General features: G+C 49.3%; 1 protein-coding gene and 1 long non-coding RNA gene across 2 annotated transcripts in view; both read right to left on the bottom strand.

Moving 5' to 3' along the window:
* LOC118379875 (NF-kappa-B essential modulator-like) overlaps nucleotides 1-18,366 on the bottom strand; it is a 63,871-nt gene extending 45,505 nt beyond the window's left edge. Inside the window, exons 1-7 of the mRNA XM_052481245.1 lie at nucleotides 18,227-18,366; nucleotides 17,818-18,086; nucleotides 15,289-15,462; nucleotides 15,143-15,201; nucleotides 15,024-15,071; nucleotides 13,385-13,487; nucleotides 9,108-9,223 (exon numbers count right to left, since the gene is read on the bottom strand). Of these exons, the coding sequence (XP_052337205.1) occupies nucleotides 9,108-9,223; nucleotides 13,385-13,487; nucleotides 15,024-15,071; nucleotides 15,143-15,201; nucleotides 15,289-15,462; nucleotides 17,818-18,086; nucleotides 18,227-18,362 (905 nt within the window). The 5' untranslated portion in view covers nucleotides 18,363-18,366. The remainder of the gene's footprint in view (nucleotides 1-9,107; nucleotides 9,224-13,384; nucleotides 13,488-15,023; nucleotides 15,072-15,142; nucleotides 15,202-15,288; nucleotides 15,463-17,817; nucleotides 18,087-18,226) is intronic.
* Nucleotides 936-4,792, bottom strand: LOC127912327 (uncharacterized). Its single transcript, XR_008081876.1, has 3 exons — nucleotides 4,729-4,792; nucleotides 2,154-2,284; nucleotides 936-1,270 (listed from the first exon to the last, which is right to left on the bottom strand). It is a non-coding gene; the product is annotated as an uncharacterized LOC127912327 (long non-coding RNA).
* Nucleotides 18,367-19,047: the final 681 nt, after the last annotated feature.

Below are 19,047 nucleotides of genomic sequence, written 5' to 3'. Positions count from 1 at the left end.
ATCACATCAAGGAGAGTCTCCACCACTACAGTCATCACATCAAGGAGAGTCTCCACCACTACCTCATCACATCACGGAGAGTCTCCACCACTACAGTCATCACATCAAGGAGAGTCTCCACCACTACAGTCATCACATCAAGGAGAGTCTCCACCACTACAGTCATCACATCAAGGAGAGTCTCTAGCCACTACAGTCATCACATCAAGGGGGTCTCCACCACTACCTCATCACATCAAGGAGAGTCTCCACCACTACAGTCATCACAACAAGGAGAGTCTCCACCACTACAGTCATCACAACAAGGAGAGTCTCCACCACTACAGTCATCACATCAAGGAGAGTCTCCACCACTACCTCATCACATCAAGGAGAGTCTCTAGCCACTACAGTCATCACATCAAGGGGTCTCCACCACTACCTCATCACATCAAGGAGAGTCTCCACCACTACAGTCATCACAACAAGGAGAGTCTCCACCACTACAGTCATCACAACAAGGAGAGTCTCCACCACTACAGTCATCACATCAAGGAGAGTCTCCACCACTACCTCATCACATCAAGGAGAGTCTCACCACTACAGTCATCACATCAAGGAGAGTCTCCACCACTACAGTCATCACATCAAGGAGAGTCTCCACCACTACAGTCATCACAACAAGGAGAGTCTCCACCACTACAGTCATCACATCAAGGAGAGTCTCTAGCCACTACAGTCATCACATCAAGGGGGTCTCCACCACTACCTCATCACATCAAGGAGAGTCTCCACCACTACAGTCATCACATCAAGGAGAGTCTCCACCACTATAGTCATCACAACAAGGAGAGTCTCCACCACTACTCATCACATCAAGGAGAGTCTCCACCACTACAGTCATCACATCAAGGAGAGTCTCCACCACTACCTCATCACATCAAGGAGAGTCTCCACCACTACAGCATCACATCAAGGAGAGTCTCCACCACTACAGTCATCACAACAAGGAGAGTCTCCACCACTACAGTCATCACATCAAGGAGAGTCTCCACCACTACAGTCATCACAACAAGGAGAGTCTCCACCACTACAGTCATCACATCAAGGAGAGTCTCCACCACTACAGTCATCACAACAAGGAGAGTCTCCACCACTACAGTCATCACATCAAGGAGAGTCTCTAGCCACTACAGTCATCACATCAAGGGGGTCTCCACCACTACCTCATCACATCAAGGAGAGTCTCCACCACTACAGTCATCACATCAAGGAGAGTCTCCACCACTACCTCATCACATCAAGGAGAGTCTCCACCACTACAGTCATCACATCAAGGAGAGTCTCCACCACTACAGTCATCACATCAAGGAGAGTCTCCACCACTACCTCATCACATCACGGAGAGTCTCCACCACTACAGTCATCACATCAAGGAGAGTCTCCACCACTACAGTCATCACATCAAGGAGAGTCTCCACCACTACAGTCATCACATCAAGGAGAGTCTCCACCACTACAGTCATCACAACAAGGAGAGTCTCTAGCCACTACAGTCATCACATCAAGGGGGTCTCCACCACTACCTCATCACATCAAGGAGAGTCTCCACCACTACAGTCATCACAACAAGGAGAGTCTCCACCACTACAGTCATCACAACAAGGAGAGTCTCCACCACTACAGTCATCACATCAAGGAGAGTCTCCACCACTACCTCATCACATCAAGGAGAGTCTCCACCACTACAGTCATCACATCAAGGAGAGTCTCCACCACTACAGTCATCACATCAAGGAGAGTCTCCACCACTACAGTCATCACAACAAGGAGAGTCTCCACCACTACAGTCATCACATCAAGGAGAGTCTCTAGCCACTACAGTCATCACATCAAGGGGGTCTCCACCACTACCTCATCACATCAAGGAGAGTCTCCACCACTACAGTCATCACATCAAGGAGAGTCTCCACCACTATAGTCATCACAACAAGGAGAGTCTCCACCACTACCTCATCACATCAAGGAGAGTCTCCACCACTACAGTCATGACATCAAGGAGAGTCTCCACCACTACAGTCATCACAACAAGGAGAGTCTCCACCACTACCTCATCACATCAAGGAGAGTCTCCACCAGTACCGCATCACATCAAGGAGAGTCTCCACCACTACAGTCATCACAACAAGGAGAGTCTCCACCACTACCTCATCACATCAAGGAGAGTCTCCACCACTACAGTCATGACATCAAGGAGAGTCTCCACCACTACAGTCATCACAACAAGGAGAGTCTCCACCACTACCTCATCATCATCAAGGAGAGTCTCCACCAGTACCGCATCACATCAAGGAGAGTCTCCACCACTACAGTCATCACAACAAGGAGAGTCTCCACCACTACCTCATCACATCAAGGAGAGTCTCCACCACTACAGTCATCACATCAAGGAGAGTCTCCACCACTACAGTCATCACATCAAGGAGAGTCTCCACCACTACAGTCATCACATCAAGGAGAGTCTCCACCACTACCTCATCACATCAAGGAGAGTCTCCACCAGTACCTCATCACATCAAGGAGAGTCTCCACCACTACCTCATCACATCAAGGTCTCCATCACTACCTCATCACATCAAGGAGGTCTCCACCACTACAGTCATCACATCAAGGAGAGTCTCCACCACTACAGTCATCACAACAAGGAGAGTCTCCACCACTACAGTCATCACAAGGAGAGTCTCCACCACTACAGTCATCACATCAAGGAGAGTCTCCACCACTACAGTCATCACATCAAGGAGAGTCTCCACCACTACAGTCATCACAACAAGGAGAGTCTCCACCACTACAGTCATCACATCAAGGAGAGTCTCCACCACTACAGTCATCACAACAAGGAGAGTCTCCACCACTACAGTCATCACATCAAGGAGAGTCTCCACCACTACAGTCATCACAACAAGGAGAGTCTCCACCACTACAGTCATCACATCAAGGAGAGTCTCCACCACTACAGTCATCACAACAAGGAGAGTCTCCACCACTACAGTCATCACATCAAGGAGAGTCTCCACCACTACAGTCATCACAACAAGGAGAGTCTCCACCACTACAGTCATCACATCAAGGAGAGTCTCTAGCCACTACAGTCATCACATCAAGGAGGTCTCCATCACTACCTCATCACAACAAGGAGAGTCTCTAGCCACTACAGTCATCACATCAAGGGGGTCTCCACCACTACCTCATCACATCAAGGAGAGTCTCCACCACTACAGTCATCACAACAAGGAGAGTCTCCACCACTACAGTCATCACAACAAGGAGAGTCTCCACCACTACAGTCATCACATCAAGGAGAGTCTCCACCACTACCTCATCACATCAAGGAGAGTCTCCACCACTACAGTCATGACATCAAGGAGAGTCTCCACCACTACAGTCATCACAACAAGGAGAGTCTCCACCACTACCTCATCACATCAAGGAGAGTCTCCACCAGTACCGCATCACATCAAGGAGAGTCTCCACCACTACAGTCATCACAACAAGGAGAGTCTCCACCACTACCTCATCACATCAAGGAGAGTCTCCACCACTACAGTCATCACAACAAGGAGCGTCTCCACCACTACCTCATCACATCAAGGAGAGTCTCCACCAGTACCTCATCACATCAAGGAGAGTCTCCACCAGTACCTCATCACATCAAGGAGAGTCTCCACCACTACCTCATCACATCAAGGAGGTCTCCATCACTACCTCATCACATCAAGGAGGTCTCCATCACTACCTCATCACATCAAGGAGGTCTCCATCACTACCTCATCACATCAAGGAGAGTCTCCACCACTACAGTCATCACATCAAGGAGAGTCTCCACCACTACAGTCATCACAACAAGGAGAGTCTCCACCACTACAGTCATCACAACAAGGAGAGTCTCCACCACTACAGTCATCACATCAAGGAGAGTCTCCACCACTACAGTCATCACATCAAGGAGAGTCTCCACCACTACAGTCATCACAACAAGGAGAGTCTCCACCACTACAGTCATCACAACAAGGAGAGTCTCCACCACTACAGTCATCACATCAAGGAGAGTCTCCACCACTACAGTCATCACATCAAGGAGAGTCTCCACCACTACAGTCATCACATCAAGGAGAGTCTCCACCACTACAGTCATCACAACAAGGAGAGTCTCCACCACTACAGTCATCACATCAAGGAGAGTCTCCACCACTACAGTCATCACAACAAGGAGAGTCTCCACCACTACAGTCATCACATCAAGGAGAGTCTCCACCACTACAGTCATCACAACAAGGAGAGTCTCCACCACTACAGTCATCACATCAAGGAGAGTCTCCACCACTACAGTCATCACAACAAGGAGAGTCTCCACCACTACAGTCATCACATCAAGGAGAGTCTCTAGCCACTACAGTCATCACATCAAGGGGGTCTCCACCACTACCTCATCACATCAAGGAGAGTCTCCACCACTACAGTCATCACATCAAGGAGAGTCTCCACCACTACAGTCATCACATCAAGGAGAGTCTCCACCACTACAGTCATCACAACAAGGAGAGTCTCCACCACTACAGTCATCACATCAAGGAGAGTCTCCACCACTACAGTCATCACATCAAGGAGAGTCTCCACCACTACAGTTATGACATCAAGGAGAGTCTCCACCACTACAGTCATCACAACAAGGAGAGTCTCCACCACTACCTCATCACATCAAGGAGAGTCTCCACCAGTACCTCATCACATCAAGGAGAGTCTCCACCACTACAGTCATCACATCAAGGAGAGTCTCCAACACTACAGTCATCACAACAAGGAGAGTCTCCACCACTACAGTCATCACATCAAGGAGAGTCTCCACCACTACAGTCATCACATCAAGGAGAGTCTCCACCACTACAGTCATCACATCAAGGAGAGTCTCCACCAGTACCTCATCACATCAAGGAGAGTCTCCACCAGTACCTCATCACATCAAGGAGAGTCTCCACCAGTACCTCATCACATCAAGGAGAGTCTCCACCAGTACCTCATCACATCAAGGAGAGTCTCCACCACTACAGTCATGACATCAAGGAGAGTCTCCACCACTACAGTCATCACAACAAGGAGAGTCTCCACCACTACCTCATCACATCAAGGAGAGTCTCCACCAGTACCTCATCACATCAAGGAGAGTCTCCACCACTACAGTCATCACAACAAGGAGAGTCTCCACCACTACCTCATCACATCAAGGAGAGTCTCCACCACTACAGTCATCACATCAAGGAGAGTCTCCACCACTACAGTCATCACATCAAGGAGAGTCTCCACCACTACCTCATCACATCACGGAGAGTCTCCACCACTACAGTCATCACAACAAGGAGAGTCTCCACCACTACAGTCCTCACAACAAGGAGAGTCTCCACCACTACAGTCCTCACATCAAGGAGAGTCTCCACCACTAACTCATCACAACAAGGAGAGTCTCCACCACTACAGTCATCACATCAAGGAGAGTCTCCACCACTACCTCATCACAGCAAGGAGAGTCTCCACCACTACAGTCATCACATCAAGGAGGTCTCCACCACTACCTCATCACATCAAGGAGAGTCTCCATCACTACAGTCATCACAACAAGGAGAGTCTCCACCACTACCTCATCACATCAAGGAGGTCTCCACCACTACCTCATCACATCAAGGAGAGTCTCCATCACTACAGTCATCACAACAAGGAGAGTCTCCACCACTACCTCATCACATCAAGGAGAGTCTCCACCACTACAGTCATCACATCAAGGAGGTCTCCATCACTACCTCATCACATCAAGGAGAGTCTCCACCACTACCTCATCACATCAAGGAGAGTCTCCACCACTACCTCATCACATCAAGGAGAGTCTCCATCACTACAGTCCTCACAACAAGGAGCGTCTCCACCACTACCTCATCACATCAAGGAGGTCTCCACCACTACCTCATCACATCAAGGAGAGTCTCCACCACTACCTCATCACATCAAGGAGGTCTCCACCACTACCTCATCACATCAAGGAGAGTCTCCACCACTACGTCATCACAACAAGGAGAGTCTCCACCACTACAGTCATCACAACAAGGAGAGTCTCCACCACTACAGTCATCACATCAAGGAGAGTCTCCACCACTACCTCATCACATCAAGGAGAGTCTCCACCACTACAGTCATCACATCAAGGAGTCTCCACCACTACAGTCATCACATCAAGGAGAGTCTCCACCACTATCTCATCACATCAAGGAGGTCTCCACCACTACAGTCACATCAAGGAGAGTCTCCACCACTACAGTCATCACATCAAGGAGAGTCTCCACCACTACCTCATCACATCACGGAGAGTCTCCACCACTACAGTCATCACATCAAGGAGAGTCTCCACCACTACAGTCATCACAACAAGGAGAGTCTCCACAACTACCACCCGCCCGTTCCCCAGACCTGAATCCAATTGAGCACATCTGGGACATCATGTCTCACTCCATCCACAGACTGTCCAGGAGTTGGCGGATGCTTTAGTCCAGGTCTGGGAGGAGATCCCTCAGGAGACCATCCGCCACCTCATCAGGAGCATGCCCAGGTGTTGTAGTGAGGTCATACAGGCACGTGGAGGCCACACACACTACTGAGCCTCATTTTGACTAGTTTTAAGGACATTACATCAAAGTTGGATCAGCCTGTAGTGTGGTTTTCCATTTTAATGCTGAGTGTGACTCCAAATCCAGACCTCCATGGGTTGATACATTTGATTTCCATTGATAATTTGTGTGATTTTGTTGTCAGCACATTCAACTATGTAAAGAAAAAAGTATTTAATAGAATAGTATTTAATAGAATATTTCATTCATTCAGATCTTGGATGTGTTATTTTAGTGTTCCATTTATTTTTTTGATAAAACACTATGGTGGTAATACATTATAAATGTGTTTCCCAGTGTACCCTGATTCATGTTAAATTAAATGTTCTCTCTTACTATAGCTTTGACGTAGCAAAAACAGGAAGGCTTCCTGTCTGATATACAGCAACATGCTGATCGAGGTCTGTACCAGCTTCGGATCAGGCTGCATTAGCTATCTGGTTACAGATTAGTGGCGAAAGAGATTTATTTTAGACACAACTTGCGAAGAAAAAAAACTAGCTTTTTGCAGACAGTAAGATACAAACTACAAACACAAACTAATAGTGGAATTATAGAACACAGTAGAAATCAGCATCGCTGTCACCAACATCTGCAGCATTGACCATGTGACCGTGCATACTGTCACCATGTGACCGTGCATACTGTCCCCGCACCATGTGACCGTGCATACTGTCCCCAACACCATGTGACCGTGCATACTGTCACCGACACCATGTGACCGTGCATACTGTCACCATGTGACCGTGCATACTGTCACCAACATCATGTGACCGTGCATACTGTCATCATGTGACCGTGCATACTGTCCCGGCATCATGTGACCGTGCATACTGTCCCTACATCATGTGACCGTGCATACTGTCATCATGTGACCGTGCATACTGTCACCGACACCATGTGACCGTGCATACTGTCCCGACATCATGTGACCGTGCATACTGTCCCCAACATCATGTGACCGTGCATACTGTCACCGACATCATGTGACCGTGCATACTGTCATCATGTGACCGTGCATACTGTCACCTACATCATGTGACCGTGCATACTGTCACCGACATCATGTGACCGTGCATACTGTCCCTGCATCATGTGACCGTGCATACTGTCCCTGCATCATGTGACCGTGCATACTGTCACCATGTGACCGTGCATACTGTCACCAACATCATGTGACCGTGCATACTGTCACCATGTGACCGTGCATACTGTCACCAACATCATGTGACCGTGCATACTGTCACCATGTGACTGTGCATACTGTCACCAACATCATGTGACTGTGCATACTGTCACCGACATCATGTGACTGTGCATACTGTCACCGACATCATGTGACCGTGCATACTGTCCCTGCATCTGCAGCATTGACCATGTGACCGTGCATATTGTCCCTGCGAGTGGTTGTTGTGACTCAGGGTAGCTGAGTGACAGGGGTGTTCGTGGAAAGAGACAAGGAGAGAGGGGACTGACGTAGCAGAGACAAGGAGAGAGAGGACTGACGTAGCAGAGACAAGGAGAGAGAGGACTGACGTAGCAGAGACAAGGAGAGAGGGGACTGACGTAGCAGAGACAAGGAGAGAGAGGACTGACGTAGCAGAGACAAGGAGAGAGAGGACTGACGTAGCAGAGACAAGGAGAGAGAGGACTGACGTAGCAGAGACAAGGAGAGAGAGGACTGACGTAGCAGAGACAAGAGAGAGAGGACTGACGTAGCAGAGACAAGGAGAGAGAGGACTGACGTAGCAGAGACAAGGAGAGAGGGGACTGACGTAGCAGAGACAAGGAGAGAGAGGACTGACGTAGCAGAGACAAGGAGAGAGGGGACTGACGTAGCAGAGATAAGGACAGCACCAGTAGAGAGTAAAACCCAAACCGGTCTCCCATCAGCACCAGTATAGAGTAAAACCCAAACCGGTCTCCCAGCAGCACCAGTATAGAGTAAAACCCAAACCGGTCTCCCATCAGCACCAGTATAGAGTAAAACCCAAACCGGTCTCCCATCAGCACCAGTAGAGAGTAAAACCCAAACCGGTCTCCCAGCAGCACCAGTATAGAGTAAAACCCAAACCGGTCTCCCAGCAGCACCAGTAGAGAGTAAAACCCAAACCGGTCTCCCAGCAGCACCAGTAGAGAGTAAAACCCAAACCGGTCTCCCATCAGCACCAGTATAGAGTAAAACCCAAACCGGTCTCCCAGCAGCACCAGTAGAGAGTAAAACCCAAACCGGTCTCCCAGCAGCACCAGTAGAGAGTAAAACCCAAACCGGTCTCCTATCAGCACCAGTAGAGAGTAAAACCCAAACCGGTCTCCCATCAGCACCAGTATAGAGTAAAACCCAAACCGGTCTCCCAGCAGCACCAGTAGAGAGTAAAACCCAAACCGGTCTCCCAGCAGCACCAGTAATTGTCATACCTGTCGTCCAGGATGTTGCGGTCCTGCTGGCTCCGGTCCAAACAGCTCTGTCTCTCTCTCAGCTCTCCCAGGAGAGACGTCACCTGGGCCTTCAGCGCCTCGACATCCTTATCCAGCTGAACACACAGACAGACAGATAGTACTGAAAGGACCAGGCAGTAGTACTGAAAGGACCAGGCAGTAGGACTGTCAGACAGACAGATAGTACTGAAAGGACCAGGCAGTAGTACTGTCAGACAGACAGATAGTACTGAAAGGACCAGGCAGTAGTACTGTCAGACAGACAGATAGTACTGAAAGGACCAGACAGTAGGACTGTCAGACAGACAGATAGTACTGAAAGGACCAGGCAGTAGTACTGTCAGACAGACAGATAGTACTGAAAGGACCAGGCAGTAGTACTGTCAGACAGACAGATAGTACTGAAAGGACCAGACAGTAGGACTGTCAGACAGACAGATAGTACTGAAAGGACCAGGCAGTAGTACTGTCAGACAGACAGATAGTACTGAAAGGACCAGGCAGTAGTACTGTCAGACAGACAGATAGTACTGAAAGGACCAAAGTAGGACTGTCAGACAGACAGATAGTACTGAAAGGACCAGGCAGTAGTACTGTCAGACAGACAGATAAACTGAAAGGACCAGGCAGTAGGACTGTCAGACAGACAGATAGTACTGAAAGGACCAGACAGTAGGACTGAAAGGACCAGGCAGTAGGACTGTCAGACAGACAGATAGGACTGAAAGGACCAGGCAGTAGGACTGTCAGACAGACAGATAGGACTGAAAGGACCAAAGTAGTACTGTCAGACAGACAGATAGGACTGAAAGGACCAGGCAGTAGGACTGTCAGACAGACAGATAGGACTGAAAGGACCAGGCAGTAGGACTGAAAGGACCAGGCAGTAGGACTGAAAGGACCAGGCAGTAGGACTGTCAGACAGACAGATAGGACTGAAAGGACCAGACAGTAGGACTGAAAGGACCAGGCAGTAGGACTGTCAGACACACAGATAGTACTGAAAGGACCAGACAGTAGGACTGAAAGGACCAGACAATAGGACTGAAAGGACCAGACAGTAGTACTGAAAGGACCAGACAGTAGCACTGTCAGACAGACAGATAGTACTGAAAGGACCAGGCAGTAGGACTGTCAGACAGACAGATAGTACTGAAAGGACCAGGCAGTAGTACTGAAAGGACCAGACAGTAGGAGGACTGAAAGGACCAGGCAGTAGGACTGAAAGGACCAGGCAGTAGGACTGAAAGGACCAGGCAGTAGGACTGAAAGGACCAGACAGTAGGACTGAAAGGATAGTAGGACTGAAAGGACCAGGCAGTAGGACTGAAAGGACCAGGCAGTAGGACTGAAAGGACCAGGCAGTAGGACTGAAAGGACCAGGCAGTAGGACTGAAAGGACCAGGCAGTAGGACTGTCAGACAGACAGATAGGACTGAAAGGACCAGACAGTAGGACTGAAAGGACCAGACAGTAGGACTGAAAGGACCAGACAGTAGGACTGTCAGACAGACAGTAGGACTGAAAGGACCAGACAGTAGGACTGAAAGGACCAGGCAGTAGGACTGAAAGGACCAGACAGTAGGACTGAAAGGACCAGACAGTAGGACTGAAAGGACCAGGCAGTAGGACTGTCAGACAGACAGATAGGACTGAAAGGACCAGACAGTAGGACTGAAAGGACCAGACAGTAGGACTGTCAGACAGACAGTAGGACTGAAAGGACCAGACAGTAGGACTGAAAGGACCAGACAGTAGGACTGAAAGGACCAGACAGTAGGACTGAAAGGACCAGACAGTAGGACTGAAAGGACCAGACAGTAGGACTGTAAGACAGACAGATAGTACTGAAAGGACCAGGCAGTAGTACTGTCAGACAGACAGATAGTACTGAAAGGACCAGACAGTAGGACTGAAAGGAACAGACAGTAGGACTGAAAGGACCAGACAGTAGGACTGAAAGGACCAGACAGTAGGACTGTCAGACAGACAGATAGTACTGAAAGGACCAGGCAGTAGTACTGAAAGGACCAGACAGTAGGACTGAAAGGACCAGACAGTAGGACTGAAAGGACCAGACAGTAGGACTGAAAGGACCAGACAGTAGGACTGAAAGGACCAGACAGTAGGACTGAAAGGACCAGACAGTAGGACTGAAAGGACCAGACAGTAGGACTGAAAGGACCAGACAGTAGGACTGTCAGACAGACAGTAGGACTGAAAGGACCAGGCAGTAGTACTGAAAGGACCAGGCAGTAGGACTGAAAGGACCAGACAGTAGGACTGTCAGACAGACAGATAGTACTGAAAGGACCAGGCAGTAGGACTGAAAGGACCAGGCAGTAGGACTGTCAGACAGACAGATAGTGTGTACCTGGGTACAGTGTGTGTGTAGTGTGTGTGTGTGTGTGTGTGTGTGTACCTGGGTACAGTGTGGGTGTGTGTGTGTGTACCTGGGTACAGTGTGTGTGTAGTGTGTGTGTACCTGGGTACAGTGTGTGTAGTGTGTGTGTACAGTGTGTGTAGTGTGTACCTGGGTACAGTGTGTGTAGTGTGTGTGTGTACCTGGGTACAGTGTGTGTGTAGTGTGTACCTGGGTACAGTGTGTGTAGTGTGTGTGTGTGTGTAGTGTGTACCTGGGTAGTGTGTACCTGGGTACAGTGTGTGTGTAGTATGTGTGTGTGTGTGTGTGTGTGTGTGTGTGTGTGTAGTGTGTACCTGGGTACAGTGTGTGTGTGTGTGTGTGTGTACCTGGGCACAGTGAGTGTGTACCTGGGCACAGTGAGTGTGTACCTGGGCACAGTGAGTGTGTACCTGGGTACAGTGTGTGTGTGTAGTGTGTGTACCTGGGTACAGTGTGTGTGTGTGTAGTGTGTGTGTAGCTGGGTACAGTGTGTGTGTACCTGGGTACAGTGTGTGTGTGTGTGTGTGTGTGTGTGTGTGTGTGTGTGTGTGTGTGTGTGTGTGTGTGTGTGTGTGTACCTGTACCTGGGCACAGTGAGTGTGTACCTGGGCACAGTGAGTGTGTACCTGGGCACAGTGTGTGTGTGTAGTGTGTGTACCTGGGTACAGTGTGTGTGTAGTGTGTGTGTGTAGTGTAGTATAGTGTGTAGTGTAGTATAGCATAGTGTGTAGTGTAGTGTAGTGTGTAGCATAGTGTGTAGTGTAGTGTGTAGTATAGTGTAGTGTGTAGTGTAGTATAGTGTGTAGCATAGTGTGTAGTGTAGTATAGTGTGTAGTGTAGTATAGCATAGTGTGTAGTGTGTAGTATAGTGTGTAGTGTAGTGTGTAGCATAGTGTGTAGTGTGTAGTATAGTGTGTAGTGTAGTGTGTAGTGTAGTGTAGTATAGTGTGTAGTGTAGTGTAGTGTGTAGTGTCGTGTGTAGTATAGTATAGTGTGTAGTGTAGTATAGTGTGTAGTGTAGTGTGTAGTGTAGTGTAGTGTAGTATAGTGTAGTGTGTAGTATAGTGTAGTGTGTAGTGTAGTGTAGTGTAGTATAGTATAGTGTTGTGTATATTATAGTGTGTCGTGTAGTGTGTAGTGTGTAGTGTAATGTGTAGTATAGTATAGTGTGTAGTATAGTGTAGTATAGTGTAGTGTGTAGTGTGTAGTATAGTCTAGTGTGTAGTATAGTGTAGTGTAGTGTATAATAGTGTGTAGTGTAGTATAGTATAGTATAGTGTGTAGTGTAGTGTAGTGTGTAGTATAGTGTGTAGTATAGTATAGTGTAGTGTATAGTATAGTGTAGTGTATAGTATAGTGTGTAGTGTAGTATAGTGTAGTGTATAGTGTGTAGTGTAGTGTAGTGTAGTATAGTATAGTGTAGTGTATAGTGTGGTATAGTATAGTGTAGTATAGTATAGTGTAGTGTATAGTGTGGTATAGTATAGTGTAGTGTATAGTATAGTGTGTAGTGTAGTGTGTAGTATAGTATAGTGTATAGTGTATAGTGTGTAGTATAGTATAGTGTATAGTGTATAGTGTGTAGTGTAGTGTGTAGTGTATAGTGTGTAGTGTATAGTGTATAGTGTATAGTGTATAGTGTATAGTGTGTAGTGTATAGTGTGTAGTGTATAGTGTGTAGTGTATAGTGTGTAGTATAGTGTGTAGTATAGTGTAGTGTGTAGTATAGTATAGTGTTATGTAGTGTGTAGTATAGTATAGTATAGTGTGTAGTATAGTATAGTGTGTAGTGTAGTATAGTGTGTAGTGTAGTATAGTGTGTAGTGTAGTATAGTGTGTAGTATGTATGTACCTGGGTACAGTCCTTGTCTTTCTGTTTAAGAAGCACTTCAGTTCTGTCTCTCTGAGCTGAACTCTTCTGGAGGGAATCTAACTGCTCCTGCAGCTCCCTGTACCTACACACACACACACACACACAGGGACACACACACACACACACACACACACACACACACACACACACACACACACACACACACACACACAGGGACACACAGGGACACCACACACACACACAGGGACACCACACACAGGGACACCACACACACACAGGGACACCACACACAGGGACACCACACACACACACAGGGACACCACACACAGGGACACCACACACACACACACACACACACACACACACACACAGGGACACCACACACACACACAGAGACACCACACACACACACACACACACACACACACAGGGACACACAGGGACACCACACACACACAGGGACACCACACACACACAGGGACACACACACACACACACCCCACACCACACACACACACAGGGACACCACACACACACAAGGACACCACACACACACAAAGGGACACCACACACACACACACAGGGACACCACACCACACACACACACACACACACAGGGACACCACACCACACACACACACACACACACACACACACACACACACACACACACACAGGGACACCACACACACACACACAGTGACACCACACACACACACACAGTGACACCACACACAGTGACACCACACACAGTGACACCACACACAGTGACACCACACACAGGGACACCAGGGCACCCACACAGGGACACCGCACACACACACAGGGACACCACACACACACAGGGACACCACACACAGTGACACCACACACAGGGACACCACACCACACACAGGGACACCACACACAGGGACACCACACACAGGGACACCACACACAGGGACACCAAACACAGGGACACCAAACACAGGGACACCACACACAGGGACACCACACACAGGGACACCACACACACAGGGACACCACACACAGGGACACCAAACACAGGGACACCACACCACACACAGGGACACCACACACAGGGACACCACACCACACACAGGGACACCACACACAGGGACACCACACACAGGGACACCAAACACAGGGACACCACACACAGGGACACCACACACAGGGACACCACACACAGGGACACCACACACAGGGACACCACACACAGGGACACCAGACCACACACAGGGACACCACACCACACACAGGGACACCACACACAGGGACACCAAACACAGGGACACCAAACACAGGGACACCACACACAGGGACACCACACACAGGGACACCACACACAGGGACACCACACACAGGGACACCACACACAGGGACACCACACACAGGGACACCACACACAGGGACACCACACACAGGGACACCACACCACACACAGGGACACCACACACAGGGACACCACACACAGGGACACCACACACAGGGACACCACACACAGGGACACCACACACAGGGACACCACACACGGGGACACCACACACAGGGACACCACACACAGGGACACCACACACAGGGACACCACACACAGGGACATATTTAGGGTCACAGGTCATAACCACTACAAGACAGAATAGTGAGACACACTTACCTGCCCTGCGTGGCTTGAAGCTGCTCTGTGAGTTTGGCCAGGTGGGAGCTGAGGAGACAGGAAGCAGACATCAACACACCGCAGGAAGTGATGCTGACTGTCAGAAAATTATATCATACCTGTCAGAGGAGGGCGGGGCATCGGAACGCTGAACCGTTTCCTCGGTAACGCCACAACTCTAAGGAACACAATTATAGTCCCCAGTAAGACGTTTCCAAGCTATCATTTCTTCACAGAATGACCGTAACACCACACACACACACACCAGTTTGGTTCGGAGCTGCTCAACCGAGCGACGAAGGCAGTCTCTCTCTCTCTCTCCCTCGTCCCTCTCTTTCTCCAGCTCTTCATTCCTACTCCTCAGATCTCTCATCCCTTCTTCCAACTCCTCTTTGTGGCTCTTCAGCAGCTGGAGAAAGTTGTTTCCTCCTCCTACAGGCTAGAGAAAGAGACAGGAAGTTGATAGATAGTATAGCTCCATGTTGCCATAGAAACAACAAGCATGTATTGAAATAAGGAGTGAGGGAGAACCAGAATCTAAAACAAAGGAAAAGCACGACTTCAGGTTAACCACGAATTACACAGAGAGAGAGAGAGAGAGAGAGAGAGAGACAGAGAGACAGAGAGCCAGAGAGACAGAGAGACAGAGAGACAGAGAGACAGAGAGACAGAGAGACAGAGAGACAGAGAGACAGAGAGACAGAGAGACAGAGAGACAGAGAGACAGAGAGACAGAGAGACAGAGAGACAGAGAGACAGAGAGAGAGAGAGAGAGAGAGAGAGAGAGAGAGAGAGAGAGAGAGAGAGAGAGAGAGAGAGAGAGAGAGAGAGAGAGAGAGAGAGAGAGAGAGAGAGAGAGAGAGGTAGAGAGAGAGAGAGAGAGCAGAGGAGAGAGAGAGAGAGAGACAGAGAGAGACAGAGAGAGGTAGAGAGAGAGAGAGACAGAGCCATCTAAGAGGCAGAGAGGTGATTGGTGAGATCAGGAACAAGTGGGCGGGACTGGGGAGGGTACATCTCATGGAGCAAAATGTAACCTTTATTTAACTGGACAAGTCAGTAAGGAACCAATTCTTATTTACAATGACGGCCTACACCGGCCAAACCCGGACGACGCTGGGTCAATTGTGCTCCGCCTTGTGGGACTCCCAGCCTTAGCTGAACACACTGTGGGGACTCCCAGGCCTTAGCTGAACACACTGTGGGGACTCCCAGCCTTAGCTGAACACACTGTGGGGACTCCCAGGCCTTAGCTGAACACACTGTGGAGACTCCCAGGCCTTAGCTGAACACACTGTGGGGACTCCCAGGCCTTAGCTGAACACACTGTGGGGACTCCCAGGCCTTAGCTGAACACACTGTGGGGACTCCCAGGCCTTAGCTGAACACACTGTGGGGACTCCCAGGCCTTAGCTGAACACACTGTGGGGACTCCCAGGCCTTAGCCGAACACACTGTGGGGACTCCCAGCCTTAGCCGAACACACTGTGGGGACTCCCAGCCTTAGCCGAACACACTGTGGGGACTCCCAGCCTTAGCTGAACACACTGTGGGGACTCCCAGCCTTAGCCGAACACACTGTGGGGACTCCCAGCCTTAGCTGAACACACTGTGGGACTCCCAGCCTTAGCTGAACACACTGTGGGGACTCCCAGCCTTAGCCGAACACACTGTGGGGACTCCCAGCCTTAGCCGAACACACTGTGGGGACTCCCAGCCTTAGCCGAACACACTGTGGGGACTCCCAGCCTTAGCCGAACACACTGTGGGGACTCCCAGCCTTAGCCGAACACACTGTGGGGACTCCCAGCCTTAGCCGAACACACTGGGGACTCCCAGCCTTGAACACACTGTGGGGACTCCCAGCCTTAGCCGAACACACTGTGGGGACTCCCAGCCTTGAACACACTGTGGGGACTCCCAGCCTTAGCTGAACACACTGTGGGGACTCCCAGCCTTAGCTGAACACACTGTGGGGACTCCCAGCCTTAGCTGAACACACTGTGGGACTCCCAGCCTTAGCTGAACACACTGTGGGGACTCCCAGCCTTAGCCGAACACACTGTGGGGACTCCCAGCCTTAGCCGAACACACTGTGGGGACTCCCAGCCTTAGCTGAACACACTGTGGGGACTCCCAGCCTTAGCCGAACACACTGTGGGGACTCCCAGCCTTAGCTGAACACACTGTGGGGACTCCCAGCCTTAGCTGAACACACTGTGGGGACTCCCAGCCTTAGCTGAACACACTGTGGGGACTCCCAGCCTTAGCTGAACACACTGTGGGGACTCCCAGCCTTAGCTGAACACACTGTGGGGACTCCCAGGCCTTAGCTGAACACACTGTGGGGACTCCCAGCCTTAGCTGAACACACTCCCTTCACACGTTTCTTTTCCCAACCGTGTGGGTACCAAAAAATGTATTCCAATAAACCTTTCCTTGTTTTACCTCTGGTTTTCTGGTCCCCACAAGGATAGTAAAACCAAACACACTCCCTTCAAACACACAGAAGTAAAAAAACAAGTGAGCATACCCACGGAATCTCGCTGTCACAACAGTATGTGGACACCCCTTCAAATGAGTGGATTGGGCTATATTTCAGTCCTTAACTAATAATGTTCTGTGCTAGGCATTATGTCATGTTGACCCCAGGAAGAGTAGCTGATACTTTGCAGTGGCTAATGGGGATCCAAATCAATACCAAATCCAGATTTGTCCGTCGGAGTGCAAGATGGTGTAGCGGGGACGACGACAATTGAATCTCTCTATATTCATCCCTCAATCTATCTGCACTGACCAGAGAGGATGCCATAGGTCCGTTGGTCTCCGAGCCATGGATGGGGCCGTTGACCAGCAGGCCTTGGTTCGCTCCAGGGTTGGAGGGGCTAGAGGGGCTGGCCAGGCTGGTGAGGCTATGGTTCTCCCTGGCCAGTCTCTCCACTAGCGCCCGGGCCTCCTGGAAACGACAGCTGAGGAAGTCTCTCTCTTCTCTAGACCTTCGCTGCCATTCCTCCATCTCCTCGCAGCGCTGACGCAGGGCCTGGTTGCTGCGCTGCAGCGCCACACACACACACACACACACACACACACACACACACACACACACACACACACACACACACAATCCGTGCCTCAATGTGGATCCAAATAGAATATTTGTATGTGTTTGTTTGAGTAAATGTGTGTGTGTGATTGAGTCCTACCTCGGAGCTGCTGGTTGTCTCCCAGTAGTCTAGTCACCACCTCATTGGCTGCCAGCTCAGCAGGAACCTGAAGACCAACGTTACCCTCTTCCCCTGCCATCTCCCACTGCAGGGCCATGTCTGCCTGGGGCTGTACCATGTCGCTGAACATCATGCATCGTATTATATAGAAAACAAGAAATGTATACAGACACACCATCACTTCTACAGTATCTGTCTGTTGGCACTGATCCAATGCTACTAGTACAAAACACTAGGAAGGTTTCCATTCACCCAGGTTTATTCAACGAAACCAATGTAGTGACGACAACAAATCATTGCAACATATGTAATGGAAAGGCAATATATGTATGTAGGAGCAATGTTTTAAAGATCGACCACCATTTGATTTTTCTAACTTTCTTTACAGCGACAATACATTAGGATTGCCAAATACTTTTGAAGGTACGCGAGGCACGTGACGTCATGACGTTACAATAAGTTCCACTCCACATTTAATTCTAAATGCCTACTTCTTGCAAAAATCATTCTTTTTAAAGTTAAGAAAATATTGCCCTGACTTCTAAGAATGCCTGTTTTTCTGGTTGGCTGGCAAGTTTCACCGTCCAATTATATCACATCTACAGGAGTGTAAGTTTCACCGTCCAATTATATCACATCTACAGGAGTGTAAGTTTCACCATCCAATTATATCACATCTACAGGAGTGTACGTTTCACCATGGCAACCACAGACCATGGTGATACGTTGACCCATGAGAATTAGGCAAATATTAGGTTGGACAATAGAACAAGTCAAAATTCACCCAAGGCTGAAAAACAGCC

This window comes from Oncorhynchus keta, chromosome 27, assembly GCF_023373465.1.
Source record: "Oncorhynchus keta strain PuntledgeMale-10-30-2019 chromosome 27, Oket_V2, whole genome shotgun sequence".
Lineage (NCBI taxonomy): Eukaryota > Metazoa > Chordata > Actinopteri > Salmoniformes > Salmonidae > Oncorhynchus > Oncorhynchus keta.
Note: the sequence above shows the minus strand (reverse complement) of the source record. Positions and strands in the feature narration are given on the sequence as shown.